We start from the raw sequence: 18,422 nt of genomic DNA, 5'->3' as shown, positions 1-18,422 counted from the left end.
TTAATTTCTATTTTAAATAATAGTATATAATATTAATTTGAATTTCAGTTACAATATTTATAGCCTAGCAGACCTAATACTGCAAAGTGTATGCAATTATCGATTTAAACAAAAGACTTATTCATATTTGTATATTAACTAACATTTTGTTAAAAACCTGAATAATTTACGCAAATGTTGGTAAAATTAAAAGAAAGCTTAATTCAGGCATGGTTTTATTAATTTATTAAAGAACTTTATTTTGCTTTTCTTTATAAACTTTATTAAATTAAATAAAGCAATAAATATTAAAATACTACAAATTTAGCATTTTTTTATATAAAAAAATAAAAAGGGCCGGTATTGTAAATCGGGTTTTACGTTGGCGTTTATTTATAAACATTAGCCACTTTTTCAAACTTTGGCTTTATTAATATTAAAATTGGTAAAAATATATAAACATTTCGATTGTAAAATATATATAAAATTGGATATTCTTTACCTATCCGCATATTTAACGGTTTATAGAATTAGATATACGTACCAAAATGTAGCATTACATTAAATATATATATGTCACCCCCACGTGCAAAAACCATAAGATTTGGCTGCAAAACAAAAATTATATAAAATTAATCAAATAAAGCAAAAAGATTTATAAAATACATATTTAACACTTTCTTTTATTAAAAAGGTTTTAAAGCCGATATTATAGGTAGGATAAGACCTGGACGTTTGTTTATATACGTAATCGAATCTTGAAAATCTTGGTTTTATTATCGTTAAAACTGGTAAAAATATAAACGAGTTTCGATTGTAAATTATATATAAAAAAGTATATATTTTGCCTATCCGTTTATTTAACTGCTTATATAATGTGGTATATGCACCAAAATTCCCAATAACGATATATATATATATACCACCCTCCACGTGCAGAAAGTATAAAATTTGGTCAAAAATTAAAAATAATATTAAAAAAAGTCGAAAATCGAAAAAAAAATCGAAAAAACAGTACCGCCATGAACGGATTAAGGGCAGGTGGTATCGAATTCGGCCATTATAAAAGATAAAAAAATAAATCAAATCGCTGCTAATAGCAATACTAAACGCTATCTTCAACGATATTTTTTTTTTTTAATATTTTGCGTAATTGTGGAATAATAAAGGAGTGTCGGTCGAAAAAAGGCCAAAAATACCGCCATGAACGGCGAAAATCGACAAGTTGTCCTCAGACCTGAACCAGAATGTTCTTTGGATGGACCCACAGGTACATTGCAAAGCCGCAATTGAGCCACGCTCAATTGTGGAGCTCTGGGCTTCAGGGATGAGCCCTGAGACTAGTAACACCTATCTTAAATGCGAGGTACTATTTATGGTTATTTGTCGTTGTTTCTCCTGTTAAACTCCCTTTACAATAACATATATCCTAAAATATTGCCCTTAAAATATAATAATCACATCCAACATAAATAGTATATTATTTGTATTATTAAACATACAGTAGCGAAAGTACAATATATTTACTGTTTGGACATATATATTAACGCGTTGAAAATGCGGCATTATATAGTTGCATTAACTGTAGTCTCAAATTAATATTATTTGGACGTCCGTTATATTACGGGACATGGGGAAATCAAATCACTCCGCCAATCATTTTCTCGTCACTATATACGGAGTACAAAAAGATCGCAGGGTAACAAAATTAAAAGCCGATATTCATTTGCAATAAAATACCATCTGTAGTGTTCCAAAGCATGGCGGCATTATTATTCATCCAAAAAGCCCCCGTATACCAGGTCGACTTTAACCCCTGCAGGCTGTTCGCCCGGTTAACAATACCGCTACGCAGCTGATAGGCGGACCAGCGTCGGTACAAAATGCCATGGTCTTTGAAAGCTTTGAATTGCAAGCGGTCGATATCTGCTAGGCTCGAGTTTCCAATAGGGATTGTTTTTGCCTTCAAGAGCTGCTGCAAAGAACCGCTGACCAAATTTTTGGCATCCTCAAACCCGGTTTCCTTGGATGCGATTACCAAAAATCTGTAAACGAAGCCGCTCGATGACAGTCCTTTATATAAGAAGCTCGCCAAGTATGGGGTGGTAGGGTAGGCTGAAGAATTAACCGCGGCTTCGGGGACCGTGTTAAGGATTGTTGCTGGGGGTAAGGATGGGTGCGATATCAGACCTGTGTAATATCGGTTGCCCGTTGTCGAAGAGAAGATGGCCGCTTCGTCGTCGGTCAAATCGAAAACAGATTGTTCCATTGTTTCGGGACCGATTGTAATCAAAAGTCTTTTAGCCTTGATGGTCGATAGATGGCCATTGTGTTGGACGAACAGCTGCACCCCGGAGTTTGATCGGCTGGTGGAAACGATTTCAGTTTCGTACAAGACTTTCTCACCCAAAAGCTTTTCAACGTGGGAATAAATTTCCCGGTTATCGCCCGAGGCAGCGACGAATCCATTCCTACCGGGGTAATATGCTTTCCAAACATCGATCATTAATGCCGTGTTTAAGTCGACACCCGTAGTACTCCATATCGTTGGTCCGGCCGCTTCAAAATTATATTTTCGCGCGACTTCTCTCCACGATAGAAGCAAGTCCGCCGGGATGGCGTCGCCCACGGGAAAATATGGCTTTGCAGGCAGCATGATGCTTTCAAATCGTTTCCATTGTTCGCGATACCTGTCCATGGCAGCGCTGGCCTCGGTGGAATCGAATGTTTGATTGACCAAGGCTCCATCTCTAAAGTCTGCATGGAGCGATTGCGACCTCGACTCTGGCGCTTTGGTGGATATGTTAAAGCGAGCAAAGTAATTGACAGAGGCGGAAATGTTGCTGAAAACCTCGATCCCGTAATTGAATGGCTTCTTTGTCATTGGGTCGTACCATGTATCCGCGTGGCCCCCCTAATAACAATCCTGTGTAAGCCATATTCAAGCTAAGCAAGTCATTGATTTCAGGTCCTACCGTACAAGCTGACTGGATCTCTCGACCACTATCACCTTTCTGCCATAGTCCTGACTCAATTTCACTGCCGCGTATGCTCCCGAGGTGCCGCCACCGACAATAACAACGTCTGTGTCAATGGTTGAACGGTGATTGGAAGTGGCTGCAGCCACCGGCGCCAAGATGAAAAGAATATTGCCAAGGAGCATGTTTGCAGGTGATTAGGAAGTTGAAGAGCCAAAATCAGGGACAAACTAGGTGCCACCGTAATCGTCAAATATATATGTGCACTCAGATTTTACCCAAGGCGTTAATTGTTGCCGGGATTATGAATGTGCAAGCAGCCTATCTTTGGTCCGCCATCCTTTCTCCGGTCTGCCAACTTTGTAGAAACCGGCCACAAATTGGAGATTAGAAAACAAAACCCCGGCGCAAACAAAACTCCGACACTCGCAATTCCTGTTTCTAAAATAAGTCCGGGCGTACCGACAAGTAAGGTATCGGTCGTTTACCCCGCCAGCCCCACTCCACCCCCAAACCCATCCCGCCAAAATAACTTCCTTTGCTCTTGGCAGTCTGTCGTCCAGGAACTCTTGCCTGACAATTGTATCAGGTTTTTATCTATTGCAGCGGCCATGGAGGAAAAGTCATTCATCATACCGCAAGATTTTGAGTCCGTCGGGGAGTATGCTAAAGTTCGAACTTCCCTGATCAATACCGAGAAGAGCATAGGCTGTGAAGGCAGGACCCCGCTTGCCGACATCGAAAGCCAAGCTCAGCAAATCGTGCAAAATCTCAAGATATGGGAGAAGAAAAACCTACACTGCGTCTATCCCGACGGCTGCGGGTGGGAGGCCGGTCATCACTTCCTGCATGGGCTGGATGCCATCGACAAGAGCCGCGTGTACAAGATCGTGCAGGCAGCACCAAAGGGAGCTCTTTTGCACTGTCATTTTGACAACATCCTACCCCCACAGACCCTCCTCGAGTCGGCAAGGACGCAGGAGAACCTCTACATCAAAACCGACTGCCCCCTGACTTCCAAGTGCTTCTTCGATGGCGCGCTCCCCCAGTTTCGCTTGCTGCCCGAGGTTGTGGCCGTCAGCGCGACGAACAACATCTTTGCCAAGACGTACGTTGCGGGGTCGTGGATGAAGTACTCGGAATTCTTGGTCCTGTTCCCCGGCGGGCCGACCCGGGCAGAGGCATGGCTCAGCAAGCAAATGGTGATAGGACCCGAGGATGCTTACCATCCGAACCAGACTGTTGATGGGTAAATCCTGTCCAAACCCCATAAGCCAGGCCGTAGCTCCGTGAGGCTAATCTTTGCACGTCAGTATTTGGCGCCAGTTCCAGCGGAGTGTCAATATCATGCGATCGCTTCTCTCCTACGAGTCAGCATATCGTCAGCATTTCCGTAACATCTTGTGGAAGTTTGCCCAAGACGGCGTATCGTATGCTGAAATACGCTTCGCCATGACAAGGGCATTTGCCATCCAGAGCGACGACGGAAAGCACGAGTACAGACATCATGAAGTCGCCCGGATGCTTTCGGAAATACTCGCCCAAGAGACGCCTAAGATCAGGGATGCTGGTTACGACTTTCACGGTGTGAAAGTCATTTATGCTGGTCTGCGCTTTGCAAGCAGGGATGACATGAAGTGGAGCATCGACAATTGCATAGAGCTAAAGCAGGAGTTTCCGGATTTGATCTGCGGTTGGTCTTGGCTTCGCCGTCGTGTGCGGAGAATATTGCTAACAAAAACATTATGACATACGCCCAGCCTTCGACCTCCAAGGCCAAGAAGACTCGGGCCAGACATTGCTGTACTGGATCGAGGAGCTTTTGGATATGCGATCTAGGATCAAGCAGCTGAACCTAGATCTCCCTTTTGTCCTGCACGCAGGCGAGACGCTCGATCACGGAGGTGACACGGACTCGAACCTCGTTGACGCCATTCTGTTGGGAGCCAAGCGGATCGGACACGGGTTTAGTCTCCCGAAGCACCCTCTACTGATGGAGCTGTGCAAGGAGAAGAAGATTGTAATCGAAGCCTGTCCGGTATCCAACGAGGTGCTGGGTCTTTGCCCTACCATCAAGCTACATCATCTACCCGTTCTGATGTCCAACTGCATCCCTTGCACCATCAACAGCGACGACCCGGGATCTTGGGGGTATGTTTTGGTTGGATTTTGCACATTTGTGCTTGAAATGTTTCGCTAACAGGTGACGAACCCAGGTCGAGTGTGATGTCGCACGATTTCTATCAAGCCTTGGTCGGGACGGAAAGCACGACGCTTATAGGCCTCCGTACCACAGCCGAGTGGAGTATCGAGTACAGCAACATGAGCACCGAGATTCGCGAGCAGGCTGGTCAAAGTTTCCGCGAGAAATGGATCAAATTTTGTCAGTGGGTTGTTGACACTTACGGAGACAAGGTGTAGAGTATCTATCTATCCGTTGCGATGTGGATTTATATATTTGCATCTCAATGGTATAAGGTCTTTAAAAACCCAGAGCGTGAATTTGCCGGTGGCCAAACTCAGTTTCACCGCAACAGAAAGCCTAAAGTCTTTGAAAGTGAACTGCACAACTAACAACTATACACAGTTTCTTTGCTGGCCATTCGCATCGCGGCGATTGACAATACTATCCGCCTGATCGCTGGCAAAAGCCAGCGTCTTTTTAATCTCCCACTGCCCAAAGGTCATGTCCACCACACCCCCCTCTCTCTCCTGTCCCAGAAGGTTTCTCATGCTCGCCTCCTTCTTCGGCTTGAGGAAGAAGGCCATACTGTAGCGATCGACGAGCCGCTGCTCGCCCGGCGCGTAGTTGACCCTATGGGTGTTGCTGCGGAGCAGTCCGCCTGTCCACTCCACCATGGTGTCACCAATGTTGACGACCAGGTGCCGCGGCTTTGGCCGCACCCACAGCCATCCGGCCGGGTCAGAAGCCGCCGAGCCCGGCGCCAGGATCTGCAGGCCGCCCATGATGTTGGCGAGCAGCGTCATGACGCCGAGGTCCGTGTGTGGACGCAGCGACGTGCGCATTTCGCCCGCCGACCGGCTGGGGTCGAATTTCATCAGACGCAGCGCGGATCGCGACGCGGCCGAGGATCCGTTGCTGCCGTCTTCCGGCCCGCCAATGAAGGATGCGAAAGCATCGGCCGGGAGACCCAGCTGCACGGCTAGCGTTCGGTGGATGGTGGCCGCCACAGCCTTGCCGCGCGCGACGTAAGATCGGATCAGCGGCAGCTGCTGCTGAACAACTACCGGCAGGGGCGGCGTCGCGGCTTCGTCGACAAGGCCGTCCTCGCCTATATTAAACCACTCGAACCGGTCAGGCTGGTTGGTCTCGGTCTTGCCGATGCCGCGGATTTTGTATCTATAAGATGTTAGGTTATTCCGTTCTGGAGAGGAATAAAGGAGAAACGACGGAGGTTTAAAAATAGGACAACAAATAAAATAAAAAAAATCAAAAAAAAAATCGCACCCCTCAAAACAACCCTTTGCAATGTCGACATGGTACTGCTCCTTAGCCTCGGTTGATAATCCCATGATCTCTCTGCCCGCCTCTCCCATAAGCTGATCAATATCCGTGCCCATAGCCTCGCCGAGCTCGTCCCCGCGTAGGTCGAGCAGGAAAAATCCCAGGTTCTTGCAGGCGTCCAGGAGAGACCGGGCGGCGACGTCGTCGCCCGCGCGGAGGGCGCCAAGGGATATAGTAGTGATGGACGCCGTCGGGACATCGTCTGGAAAGGGAGGAATGGGCTCGAAAAGAGTCTCAGAGGCCATTGTGTGGTTGAATGCGGTCGAGCCGGGGGTGTGAACTTTTTTTTTTTTTTTTTTTCGTTTTTAATATTATGGTGAAGGCGTAATCGTTTACATGGATGGTTAAGCTCGAAATTGGTTTCTTTTTAAATTGAACATTCGCACGTTGAAGGCGTAAAAAGTTAGCAGAGGCGGACTCTAAAGTCTAAACTAGATTTGTTAACATAGTAGCAAAAGATTGGTCGGTGTTTTTATACCTTTGGTTACGTTACGTCAAGAAGCCCATAGTGTCCGGGAATCACAATATGTGGCCCCGCCCGGAGTTTTATTATCGAGTGCGAGCTGTCTCTCCTTCTGACCGCTTGCTCCTGAAAATCCCCACTTCTTGGTTGACATGCTTTCGCATGGACGGGACAAAATTCAAAACCCAGTCGAATTGACGCCGGAACCCGGCGGCTGCCAACCGGGGAAAATGATATAAAAAGAGGCATACAAGACACTGTTTTCTAGTTCACATTGTTTAACCAATCGGGGAAAGCGGTCTCGAACGGAAGGAGAACAAACGAGTCGCCATGTTTTCCACATCCCGGCCGCCCGTCGATTTGTCGCATCACTTCTCCAAGACGTCCAAGGCTAGGAGGCCTAATGCGCTAAAGCAGTATTACAAGTACTTTCTCAGGCCGGGCATGTGCAATTTCTCTGGAGGTACAATTGCTTTGCAGACCATCTCAATTTTTTTCTTTTCTTTTTTTTTTAATTCTTTTGGTCAAAATCTTGGTTTTGACGTTTGTACTAGGCCTACCCCATACGAATTTATTTCCCTTTGACAGTCTCCAAGTGTCGGTCAACGAACCTACGAAACTCATTGACGATGGCAGTGTTGACCTACATATTACCGTCAATCGGGATTCACCGCACGGCACCTGGGCAGACAAAATGGACCTGTCATCGGCCCTGCAGTACGGCAGCGCTAGGGGCTTCCCGCCGCTCCACAGTCTGCTCCGGCAGCTGATATCTGTGCAGCACCCCGGGATCCCGTATCGAGGCGGGCCCGAGGTTATAATTGATGGCGGCTCGGCTGACGGGCTATCTAAGGTATTTGAGCTGCTTTTCAACCACTGGGATGGGGAGCTGCAGGACGTCGCGAGCCGCGAGGGTCTGCTGGTCGACGAGTTCGTATATGGGCCCCCGGTGGCCCTGGCCGAAAACAAGAACATAAACGTTGTGCCGGTCGCCATGGACGCCCAGGGGCTCTTGGCCCACGGCCCGGGCGGTCTGGAGGAGGTTTTGGAGAATTGGGATGATTCCCGAGGCAAGAGGCCGCATGTGTTGTACACAATCCCGTAGGTGCTGCTCTCCAAACATGGTGGTCTCGAGAAGTGGAACTGATGAAGAAGCAAAGCACTGGCCAAAATCCAACGTCGGGGGTGATGTCTCTGTCGAGGCGTAGGGATGTTTATAAACTTTGCTCGCGGTTCGACGTGGTCGTGGTCGAGGACGATCCGTATTTCCACCTATACTATCCTACCCCAGACGCAACGGGCCCATTTGACCTCCCGTCGACCGGCCACGCGTTCCTGGACGAGCTGGTGCCTAGTTTTATCCGCATCGACGAGGAAGGGCGGGTTATCAGGCTGGACTCGTTCTCCAAGTCTATCGCCCCGGGCTGCAGGCTTGGGTGGATAACGGCGAGCCCGGCCGTGTGCGATCGCCTCTTCGCCATCGTCGACGACACCACACAGCAGCCTTCGGGTTTTGCGCAGGTCGTCGTTGCCCGACTGCTCTCTGAGCCCGTCGTCGGCGGCGGCGGCGACAACCGTCCAAGCTGGGGTTTGGATGGCTGGGTCTGCTGGCTCCAAGGGCTCCGATCTACTTACCGACGCCGCATGATCAAGATGGCTACGGTGCTGGAAGGAGGGAAGCTGGCCCACTCGGCGGGGGGCGACGAAACGGCCATGTTCGAGTTTTGCTGGCCGACGGGCGGAATGTTCCTCTGGGTAGAGGTCAAGATCGAAAACCACGCGCTCGCGTTGGCGGTCGACGCCAAGAGGTTGATGCGCGCTCTGTGGCTGAAGTGCATCCACCCTCCCTACCTGGTCCTGACGGTGGCGGGGGAAAACTTCGCCGCGACGGAAAAGGTCAGGAACGAGCGCGGGCACAAGTTCCTCCGGTTCTGCTTCGCAGCCGTGGAAGAGGACGAGCTCGGGGCAAAGTCGAGGTCGTTTGTGGATGCCTGTCGGGACTTTTGGTCAATACGAAACATGGAGGATATAGAAGATATTTTCAGGGATGAAGAGTCATATTCGGCTCAGATCCCCACTGCTTAGGCGCCTGTGTAAAATAACTCGCTTTCGGTCTACGGCAGCACTATGACTGAGGGCGATAGCCGCTGTTATCCCAAACACTTTTGAAAAGAAAATAAGAAATTAATTAGGTACAAGGCGCAACCCACTTACAGTAAGTTGTCAAAGGCCCATACAAAAATACTGTACCAGAAGTTTGTTCTCCACTACGGACGGTCTCGCATATGCTTTCCAGGGTAACTAACTTTACAGACACATGCTTGGAGTTGTACTCGGGCCGAACCCGCAATGTCGACCGACCAATGCAACATTTTACAAACTTGTTTGAAACTTGGTCTTATAACCTTTTCTAAGCGACTAGGTGTATATACTGGGTATTGCACCAAGCTTAGATATGTTACGGGCTTTAATTGCGCCGCGTCCAGATCAGGCTTCCAGTGTAAGACCCAGTCTGCATCCGTAGTAATCTGACAGCTTCCAGCGCTAGGAGCCAAGTTGGCAGGGTCCACACATAAAAGCACGGTGACAAGGAGTGTAATCTTTACCCAGGTGCCGTGCCATGGTAATATTCTTTCTTGCCCCGCCCACTGTGATTATCTGCTAGGCCTAACAAAGCTTGTAGGCACAAGAGAAAGTTTGCAGGCACAAGCGAAAGCTTGAAGTCAAAAGCGAGAAGCTTGCTGAGATGTATTTTGGTATAGATTTGTACAAAATCATGTAGGTGGGATTTGGAACCTCCCACAAAGACTACCAAATCTTCTGAGCACCTCCCGCGCATGTGTAGTTGTTACCCGAATTCTCTATCCCCACCCGGTTACTTTAATAACTGCATGGTACACCTTTTTGGTAAATGCATTTTCACCACAAATTTCATGCTCATCACAAGGCATTTCATTTAACCGGCGACCGTTTATTACTTCAGAAACCTCCACAAAGCCGACCATCCCTTTACCGAGGTATTTCTTGCTGTGGGTTCCAACTTTCCCCCACCTTTGTATGCATGCACGTATATACATATACATAGAGTTCAATGTTATGCTGGCACCACAAGCACCGGGAACTTATCAGCAGCATTGCGTGCTCGAAAATCGTGCACGATATAACCATGCACAAAAAAGCAGGCGGGTGGGAACGAGGGGAATATTACATAATCTGACTGTCAGGAGCAGATGAAGGCGGCCATGGATTTGGGCAGGCAGTGTAGGAACCTTTGTAAAAACAAACAAGACTTAGCTCGACCGAACCGGCCATGCACGAAGTAATTGCAGATTCGGGGCAACACGGCGATCTGGCTTGTGAGCAGTGTCGGCGCCGCAAGTCACGGTGCGATCGTACCAGGCCGCGGTGTGGATACTGCGTGCGGACGGGGACGGCGTGTGTTTTTGTCGAAAAGAGACCCAAGCGTGGTCCCAAGAAAGGACAGCTCCAGGCCTTGAGGGCCAAAGTTGGTAAGGCCAGAGCTGCTTGCGATTATACGCCTAACTTTAACGAGACACTCACCTTTGACGAACCTGTGTACGCTTACTGTCTACAGTGTCACTGGAGCAACAGTTGGCAGAACAGGCCAGTACCGAGAATACCCGGTTAAGTCGAGAGATTGAGCATGACGGGCTAGAATTCGATGGGAGCCTCCGCGACGCCGATCTTCGTGGGAGCCCGGTCGCCGGGGCGAGCGAGTACACCGATTGGGGGACAGGCAGTTGGCTGGACGACATCGCCGGAAACTGGGTGGAGGCGGATCTGGAGCTCCAGGACGTCGAACCGGATAAGGAGCCACCAACGCCCATGTCCCACGGCTGTCTCGATCTCCCTGACCTATTGAAAGCCGACCTGTAAGAAGGCAAGCCCTTGTAGGAAAAGAAAGGGAAAATTAAAAAAAGAAAAAAAAAAAAAAAAAAAAAAAAAAAGCCACCGACGCGACCTCATAATTAACAGAATAACCCCATAGCGACGCTCTATATTTCGACCGAGTTCACCCGTTTGCGCCATTCTTAGACCGTGAACGCTACCTGTCCTGGGCCGATCAGGAAACCCCCGGCACAGCGCGGGCCTGCCTACGACTGGCCATGTGGGCGCTGGCCTCGGCCGTGTCAGCGCAGTTCCCGACACATGCGGACCGGCTATGCGCAGCGGCGCGCTCAGAGCTGGCACGGCTGCACGACGGAACCGACCCGGAACTGCCTTGGGCGGTACGCCACGTCGAGCTGGACGAGGTCCAGGCCTGGCTCCTTCTAGCGTACTGTGACTTTTTGCGGTGCCGGCGCCGCCGTAACCTGGCCACTGCCGCCCGCGCCCTGCGCCTGGTGCAGGTGGCCGGTTTGCACATCGTCGACGCCGGGCCGCTCGAATGTCCGTGCTGGGCTTGCTCCTCAGCAGGTTGGACCGTTGTGGTCAGTGCCGCGAGCGAGGAGAGGAGGAGGACGTTCTGGGTTGCGTTTTGCTTTGATCGGCTGCTTGCCCTCTACAGCTCCCTGCCAGTGATAATACCAGAGGAGGTGGTTAGTGAACAAGAAGCAGAATAACAGCAAAACGATCTGAGTTTGTTTGAAAAAAGAAAAACGGCGTTAACTTTGAATTTTCTCTGTCTTCATGGCAAAAATGATAGGTCCGCGTTCGATTCCCAGCCACAAACACAGGCCCCGAAACAGAGGCGCGGCAGCAAGGGAACATCCCCTCCCACTCTGTCGACACGCCGCACAAGGCTGTAAGTGGCATGTCGCCATTCGCCGAGAGCACGACACTGGCGGAGCTGTACGGGCGCTGCCTAATGCACCGGCGGTTGGCGGTGGCGGCGGTGGCCGAAGGCAAGGTGGTGGCCGACAAGGCCGCGGAGGAGTTCCTGCGGAGGCACGAGTGGCTGGCACAAGATTTGGAGGCGCGCGTGGGCGGCGGCATCAGCATCAGCAGCGGGAGGCTCCCCGACAGGCAAGAAGACCCCTTGACCACCTTCAACTACGCCATGGCCTGCAGCGCCGCCATCCACCTCTACGACACGGCGGTGGCGTGCCCGTGGCATGGTGCGCGGCACCAGGAACTCCTGGCGGTTGCCAAGAACACAGCGCTCCGGGCCGCCGATGGAATTGTGCTCCTTGCCGGGAGCCTGCGCCGCATAAACTACCTCAAGGTGGGTGGATGGGTCGAGGAATGAGAGGGAAGAGTCTGTGGGTCGTGGCTGACGTGGCCCATCTTTTGTGCCGCTTAGATGCATCCCTTCCTGCCATCTTTCCTGGCACATGCGGCCGTTTTTCTTAGGCAACATGGCGACGCCCAAAACGGCGAGGCGCGAATCGTTGCCACCCTGAAACGGTTTGAGATGAATGAATCGGCAAAGGAGCTGGTTGAGAAGCTCGATGCGGGAGTACAGCATATTTTTTAGCGTTTCATTTAAAGAAAGCATTGGGAGGTTTTCAAATGCCATGTATCATTTCTGAGCTTGGTATCGGGCTATAATCATCATTGTATTGTGCATGAATGTAAATATTGGGAAAAAGAATATATATATATATATATATATATATATATATATATATATGTATGTATATCCTTTTCCATGGACGCGCCTCCCTCAAACCCCAATAGCCACACTATTCGTCGACCCCGATTTCGCCACCAGCTTTGCCGAAAGAGAGGCCTGCCTGAACTTGTGCAGCCACTGCTTACAGCTGTGAACAGCCGGCTGCTCAACATCATCAGCGAACCTCTCTCGCGAGACAACGGTAAAGACCAGACATTTCCCATAGACATTTGGCGAGGCCGGGATGATATTATCCCACAGCAGACGCAGCTGCGTCTCGGCGTAACGCAGCGTATTCTGCTTCATCAGCTGCAGGCCACGCTCCAGTGCCTGGGCAGCCTTGTCGTCGGCCCCGGCAGTCTTGGCGTCGCACCACCCACGCAGCTCGGGGTAGCCGATAGATCTCCAGGCGCCGCGGCGGACGGGGCTGTCGTACAAGCCCATTTTGCACTCCAACTTGAACATTCGTTCGACCTCGCTCAACAGACCGTCGCGTACCATTTGCTCGATCCGGCCATCGCAGAGGGTTTTGATCAAGTCCAGGTCCGCGGTCAACGCTATGGGCAGGACCTTTTGCGCCTGGACGAAAGGGTGGAAGAGTAGCGGCTTGGTGAGCGAGGTCGAGCCGCCGCAGATGATGGGCACACGGCCGCGGCCGTCTATCTCCCGGACCGCTTCCAGCGCGTCTCGGACGAAATCACTTGCAGATGGCTCCTCGGCCGCGTCCAGGTGGTTCACAAGGTGGTGTGGGATCTGTTTCATTTCTTCCTTGGTCACTTGCGCAGCCATGATGGGGCAGTCGCGGTACGCCTGTATGCTATCGAGGGAGATGATCTCGCCGTCGACCGCAGCGGCTATCTCGACGCTCAGCCGGGTCTTGCCGACCCCTGTGGGGCCCATTATAACGACGATGGGGATGGGATTAGTCATTGTAAAGTATTGCGAGGAGCAGAGGTAGGAAGCACGTTTGGGAGAAGTCGATACGGTTGGCTGTGGTATCGCAAAGAGCTTTACTTATGCACTTCTACCCGCAGGGCGTCGCGGTGGAGCAAGGCTTTTGACCAAGGTAAAATGATAATCGGAGCCAGCTGTAAGCCGAAACTAGCTACAGCAAAGGCAAGGGCCATTCAATAATTCCCCGCGAAGAACATGCAAATGCTACATTAGTAAAACGGCAAGGGTTCTCTGCGCGGTAAACAGGTTACGTTTTCCCGTTCCCGGTTTAAAAATACGAAGCAGCAGGGGGAGAAAAGAGACAGCAGGCGTCGTACAACATTTTTAGTAGTGTCACGTCAGATATCTATAAAAACATATTATTTGTTTTAACCAACCTAACACTTGGACCCCCAGTCGAGAAGATGTCTACCCTCTGCCAGCTTGTAGTTGCGGATCATGAGCACAACATCTTCCGGCGTCTCTGCAACGCTGATAATATCGGCGGTGCCCTTTGAAATCAAGCCTTCACCGACGGCGTGGTCGATCCAGGCCAGAATATGGTTAAAGAAGCCACCTGTGTTTAGAAGCACCACCGGACGACTGTGGATGCCCAGCTGGTTCCAGGTCACAGCTTCGAACAACTCCTCCATGGTACCATATCCGCCGGGGAGAGCGACAAATGCATCAGCCTGACTCGCCATGAGTGACTTTCTCTCGTGCATGTCGGGCACGACGGTAGTGCGGCCATATTCGGCGACTTCGGGTTTCACCAGCCCCCTTTCGGCCCTGATTAGGGCCGCCGGGATAATCCCATGGACAGCCTCGGGCCCCGAGAGTTCGACCAGGGACTTTGCGAGGTTTCCCATCAGGCCATAGGTGCCGCCTCCGTAGACCAGAGACCAAGAGTGCAAGTGAAGGACCTCTGCGAGATTCTTGGTCGCTTGCATGTATCTCGGCGATGACCCCTGACTGGCACCTTTTGTTCACATGAGTTTTGCTTTTCTACAATGGATTTGGAAAACACGTACCACAGAACACGCACACCGTAAAGGGTTTGGAGGGGACCTCACTGCCTGTGCTGTTGGCCATAGTGAGGTGTTGGTTGAAATGGCGAGTGTTGACTGGTGCGAATATTTTACCGACAGATTTTCTAGCTGCTACTAAGCATGGAGCTTGAAAGTTCTACTACTGGAAAATAAAAATAAAAAAAAAAAAACTTGGCGACTTCTTGTAGCAGACCGGGCTTAAATACTTTCTTTTGCCCGGGGTTACTAGTCCCGCATCTGTTCTCGTCTACTCTATTAGTACTGACTCGCAAGAACCCTCAACTTTTCTCCGGCCAACATTTGCCAAGTGTATTGAAAGTAGTTTCCAGTATTATCTACCGTGTAAATCATGTCATAAATATGCAGCACGGGACGTAAGATCTACCGCGTAGATATCAAGCTCAGTTTTTACCTTTGATGCACAAGATATCACTAGCGAGAATTGAATTCCAATTTGAGTCAAGATCTTATCCCACCAAAAGAGAAACAAAAATGGCCTCGTACGACTCGGAGCTGCACTCAATCCCGGAGCCGGAAAAGATTAACACCCCGTGGTCGTGCGCCATCCCGCCCGCTTCCCGACACTCAATCACGTCTCATTTCCAGGGGTGGCAGGCCCTGGTGAAAGTCGCCGAGCGGGACCCAGCGCACTTATCCAAGATTGCTAGTATCTACCCACGGATTTTGCCACATAGGGACTGCGCAGAGGTCGTCATTTTTTTTTTCATTTTTTTTTTTTCTCCCCTCTTCTTGGTTCCTCTTTTCTCTCCCAATCTTTTAAACATTTTTGAAACAAACATCACATTGCTAACCCTCTCACAGCTCGTCAAGCTAATAATCACTATTTCCGGCCTGGACCCAACCCTGCACACATGCTTCGTCTTCCCGAGATTGCAGGTGGCGCAGGCATGTCAGACTTACATCACGCGGCCAGACCGCCCCGACGGGCTTGAGGCCCTCGAGCCGTCGACAACGTCGATCCGGGCGTTTGAGAGCACGGGAACAGGGCTGCACATGTTCGCCGTCACGTTCCCGGTCGATAAGCTGGTGCACGTCATGGCCTGGTGGTCCGACACGGGCATGGCCGTGTCCAGTCGCTTCGCCGAGGCCGTCCTGGCCGACACGAAGGGGCTGCACGAGGTCGCGCTCGACGCGCCGCCGGCCCATCCCTCCGAGGTCGGACCCGCGCACGAGGTCGTCCGCAAGCGCATTGCGCGGCTGATGGAGCGGGCGCCCATCACTTCGCGCGAGAGAACGGTCCAGCCTTCCGACGTGTACCTGTTCCAGTCCGGCATGGCGGCCATCTACAACCTGCACCAGTGGCTGCACGGGCTGCGCGGTGGAAAGAGCGCCATCTTCGGCGCTCTCTTTTACGAGACGAAGCATGTTGTCGACAAGTACGGCGGCGGGCTGGAGTTTTTCCCTGGGGGAGTGGAGTTGGACGATCTGGAGCGGTTCCTGGAGGCTGAGAGAGCCGAGGGTCGGGCCGTGGTGTCGGTCTGGACCGAGATCCCCAGCAACCCGTTGCTGGTGACGCCGGACCTGACTCGGCTGCGTCGTCTGGCCGACGAGCATGGCTTCGTGCTGGTGGTGGACGACACCGTCGGCGGGGTGTGTAATGTCGATGTGCTGCCCGTTGCTGACGTCGTCATCACCAGCCTGACAAAGCTGTTCAGCGGCCACGCCGACGTCATGGCCGGCAGTGCGGTGCTGAACCCGTCGAGCACAAAGTACTCGGCACTCAAGGCTGAATTCGAGCGCCGCTACGTCAACGACCTGTTCGCCGAGGACGCCAAGGCGCTGAGGCACAACAGCGAGGATTACTTGCACCGCGCAGCAGTGGCCAACCGCAACGCCATGGTGCTCACCGACTGGCTGCACAAGCGCGCCAAGCTGGGCGGCAGCAGCATCAAGCACGTCCTGTACCCGACGACGACGCCGACGGGCACGCAGGGGAACTTCGAGGTGCTCAAGCGCCCGGCGACGGCCGACTTCACGCCGGGTCACGGCTGCCTCTTCACAATAGAGTTCCACTCGCAGGATGCCGCCGTGTCCTTTTACGACAACCTGCACGTGTACCAGGGGCCGCACCTCGGAGCGCACCGCACCATCGCGCTCCCGTACGCATACCTCATCTACGGGCCGGGGGACCAAGAAAAGCTGAGGCGCATGGGGATGACGACGGCGCAGATCCGTATTTCGGTTGGGTATGAGGACGAGAGGACGCTGCTCGACACATTCAAATATGCCGTTCTGAAGGCAGACGCGGCGGAGAGGGCGAAATGGGCTGTTTAACTCGGAATTTTGTAGTTATAAAAGAGGAGAGAAGAAAAAAATTAGAGAAGAAAAAGAGTATAGAAGAAAAAAGGAGAGGAGAAAAAAAGGCGTATGAGAGCAGTTTAATGCATGTCCAAAGCCGGCCCAATTCGAACCCGCAGCTTATATGCCGCATTATAATTTCCTTTCTTGATCAAAAACTCAAAAAACAAAGTATCGGACTGTCGGACTAAAGAAGACAAGGATTTGTTCCCAAGTCTGGGAATCAAGGTTTTGCCGGATACTCTTGTATCCCAGTCCAAGACACCCGCGTAGGGGCTCGTTTTATCAGATTGACATGTGTTGCAGGCTACATTTACCCAGTTCACTGGCACTAGTCAGAGACGGGAGCTCTAGTTTTTTTGGCTGTATTCTTTAGTGCTACAGTTACAAGCCCGGGAGGGATTACCCCCGGATTCGATCAATTGCGCCCGGGCTCGAATCCTGGGGGGGAAAGACATGTAACTTCCTTTGTATTGCTGAAACCATATAGGACAACGCCCAAAAACCTGTATATACGTAAGCAAGTTACGATTTGGTCAGGTGTACCCGGAGGTATAAAGGGCCGTTTGCATCAAGAAAAAATGCATTCCGCTACCGATACCTATAGGTGTGATTTTTGGTACCACCCAGCGGATTGGGGGGTGTGTTGCAGGCTATATTTACCGAATTCACTGGCATTAGTCAGAGATGGAAGCTTTCGTTTTTTGGCTGTGTTCTTTAGTGCAACAACGTGTATTATGTTCAAGCCATAGCACCATAATTTTTGACATATGCCTACGTTATTTTATATACCTGCTTTGTACTAACGTCAAAACAGCCAGAGCTACAAACATCTGCAAACATACACTGAGACGTTAAACGAATGATTGAATACTTGTAACACAGCTCCTAGCCCGGGATCATAAAGTCCCTAATTAACAAAAAGTAACCAGGATAAGAACGGAGCCCCCCGGGCAGTCGGAACCCCCGCAACCATCACGGATCCAAACCCCATCGGTCCCCCCCGCCACCCAGCCCTGCCCACGCCGCTCAGCCTCGGTTACGCTGAGCCGCGACATGCTGGTGATCAACGTGCGCTCCTACAAGATGACGCGGGCGCACGCCTTCTTCGTGCACGTCTTCCACGCCCTGGACGCGTCCGGCCTGCCGGCCATCCTGGCCTGCACGTCCGAGTTGCAGGCGTCGATTGCGCTGGACGGGCGCGCGGTGCCCGCCAGGGACCTCGAGACCCTCGCGGCCGAGCTGGGTCGCTACGGCAGGGTACGCATGGTCACCGGCATGGCCGTTTTCCGGCTATCTGGCGACGACATCGGCAGGTGCCAGGGGTGTTTGTTCAAGGCTCTGGGGGATAGCGGGGTTAATATCGAGATGATATCGCAGGGTCGGTGAAGTTCCGTTTCTTCTGTTGTTGGGTTTCTTTTTCTTTCCTCTTGTTTTTTCTCTATTCTGATAAGTCTTGTTACTGACGGCTTAGTAGGCCCCATTGAACATGCTATATTATGGGTTGTTTCCGGTCGAGACGCGGAAAAGACGCTAGCTACGGTCAAAGCACAGTTTTGTCTATAGGGTTGAAGTGATATTATCAGCAAGGGTTAACTGT

The 18,422-nt window shown here is 51.0% G+C and overlaps 9 protein-coding genes across 9 annotated transcripts; 5 read left to right on the top strand and 4 right to left on the bottom strand.

Annotated features, from left to right (window-relative positions):
• Positions 1–1,687: 1,687 nt before the first annotated feature.
• Positions 1,688–3,142, bottom strand: PpBr36_10105 (uncharacterized protein; the record flags this gene model as incomplete). Its single annotated transcript, XM_029897219.1, has 2 exons — positions 1,688–2,893; positions 2,990–3,142. The coding sequence occupies 2 exons, from the start codon at positions 3,140–3,142 to the stop codon at positions 1,688–1,690; spliced, it is 1,359 nt and encodes a 452-aa protein (XP_029745387.1).
• A 405-nt stretch (positions 3,143–3,547) lies between these two features.
• On the top strand, positions 3,548–5,378 carry PpBr36_10104 (uncharacterized protein; the record flags this gene model as incomplete). Its single annotated transcript, XM_029897218.1, has 4 exons — positions 3,548–4,206; positions 4,271–4,668; positions 4,718–5,108; positions 5,174–5,378. Coding segments are annotated over 4 exons (1,653 nt in total), but the record flags the coding sequence as incomplete, so codon positions are not given.
• Positions 5,379–5,534: 156 nt separating this feature from the next.
• PpBr36_10103 (uncharacterized protein) lies at positions 5,535–6,728 on the bottom strand (the record flags this gene model as incomplete). The annotated part of the gene is made up of 2 exons (XM_029897217.1): positions 5,535–6,318; positions 6,427–6,728. The coding sequence occupies 2 exons, from the start codon at positions 6,726–6,728 to the stop codon at positions 5,535–5,537; spliced, it is 1,086 nt and encodes a 361-aa protein (XP_029745202.1).
• A 912-nt stretch (positions 6,729–7,640) lies between these two features.
• PpBr36_10102 (uncharacterized protein) lies at positions 7,641–9,031 on the top strand (the record flags this gene model as incomplete). Its single annotated transcript, XM_029897216.1, has 2 exons — positions 7,641–8,047; positions 8,107–9,031. 2 exons carry the CDS (start codon positions 7,641–7,643, stop codon positions 9,029–9,031), a joined length of 1,332 nt encoding a protein of 443 aa, XP_029745201.1.
• Positions 9,032–10,256: 1,225 nt separating this feature from the next.
• On the top strand, positions 10,257–12,383 carry PpBr36_10101 (uncharacterized protein; the record flags this gene model as incomplete). The annotated part of the gene is made up of 5 exons (XM_029897215.1): positions 10,257–10,455; positions 10,542–10,839; positions 10,956–11,505; positions 11,613–12,131; positions 12,210–12,383. 5 exons carry the CDS (start codon positions 10,257–10,259, stop codon positions 12,381–12,383), a joined length of 1,740 nt encoding a protein of 579 aa, XP_029745204.1.
• A 189-nt stretch (positions 12,384–12,572) lies between these two features.
• PpBr36_10100 (uncharacterized protein) lies at positions 12,573–13,451 on the bottom strand (the record flags this gene model as incomplete). The annotated part of the gene is made up of 1 exon (XM_029897214.1): positions 12,573–13,451. The coding sequence occupies one exon, from the start codon at positions 13,449–13,451 to the stop codon at positions 12,573–12,575; it is 879 nt and encodes a 292-aa protein (XP_029745203.1).
• A 401-nt stretch (positions 13,452–13,852) lies between these two features.
• On the bottom strand, positions 13,853–14,404 carry PpBr36_10099 (uncharacterized protein; the record flags this gene model as incomplete). Its single annotated transcript, XM_029897213.1, has 1 exon — positions 13,853–14,404. One exon carries the CDS (start codon positions 14,402–14,404, stop codon positions 13,853–13,855), a length of 552 nt encoding a protein of 183 aa, XP_029744997.1.
• A 591-nt stretch (positions 14,405–14,995) lies between these two features.
• Positions 14,996–16,798, top strand: PpBr36_10098 (uncharacterized protein; the record flags this gene model as incomplete). The annotated part of the gene is made up of 2 exons (XM_029897212.1): positions 14,996–15,124; positions 15,326–16,798. The coding sequence occupies 2 exons, from the start codon at positions 14,996–14,998 to the stop codon at positions 16,796–16,798; spliced, it is 1,602 nt and encodes a 533-aa protein (XP_029744996.1).
• A 1,080-nt stretch (positions 16,799–17,878) lies between these two features.
• Positions 17,879–18,388, top strand: PpBr36_10097 (uncharacterized protein; the record flags this gene model as incomplete). The annotated part of the gene is made up of 2 exons (XM_029897211.1): positions 17,879–18,203; positions 18,300–18,388. 2 exons carry the CDS (start codon positions 17,879–17,881, stop codon positions 18,386–18,388), a joined length of 414 nt encoding a protein of 137 aa, XP_029745001.1.
• Between the last annotated feature and the right edge of the window lie 34 nt (positions 18,389–18,422).

The sequence above is a fragment of the Pyricularia pennisetigena genome (genome assembly GCF_004337985.1).
Source record: "Pyricularia pennisetigena strain Br36 chromosome 7 map unlocalized Pyricularia_pennisetigena_Br36_Scf_7, whole genome shotgun sequence".
NCBI lineage: Eukaryota > Fungi > Ascomycota > Sordariomycetes > Magnaporthales > Pyriculariaceae > Pyricularia > Pyricularia pennisetigena.
This window is presented reverse-complemented; position numbering and strand designations above follow the sequence as displayed.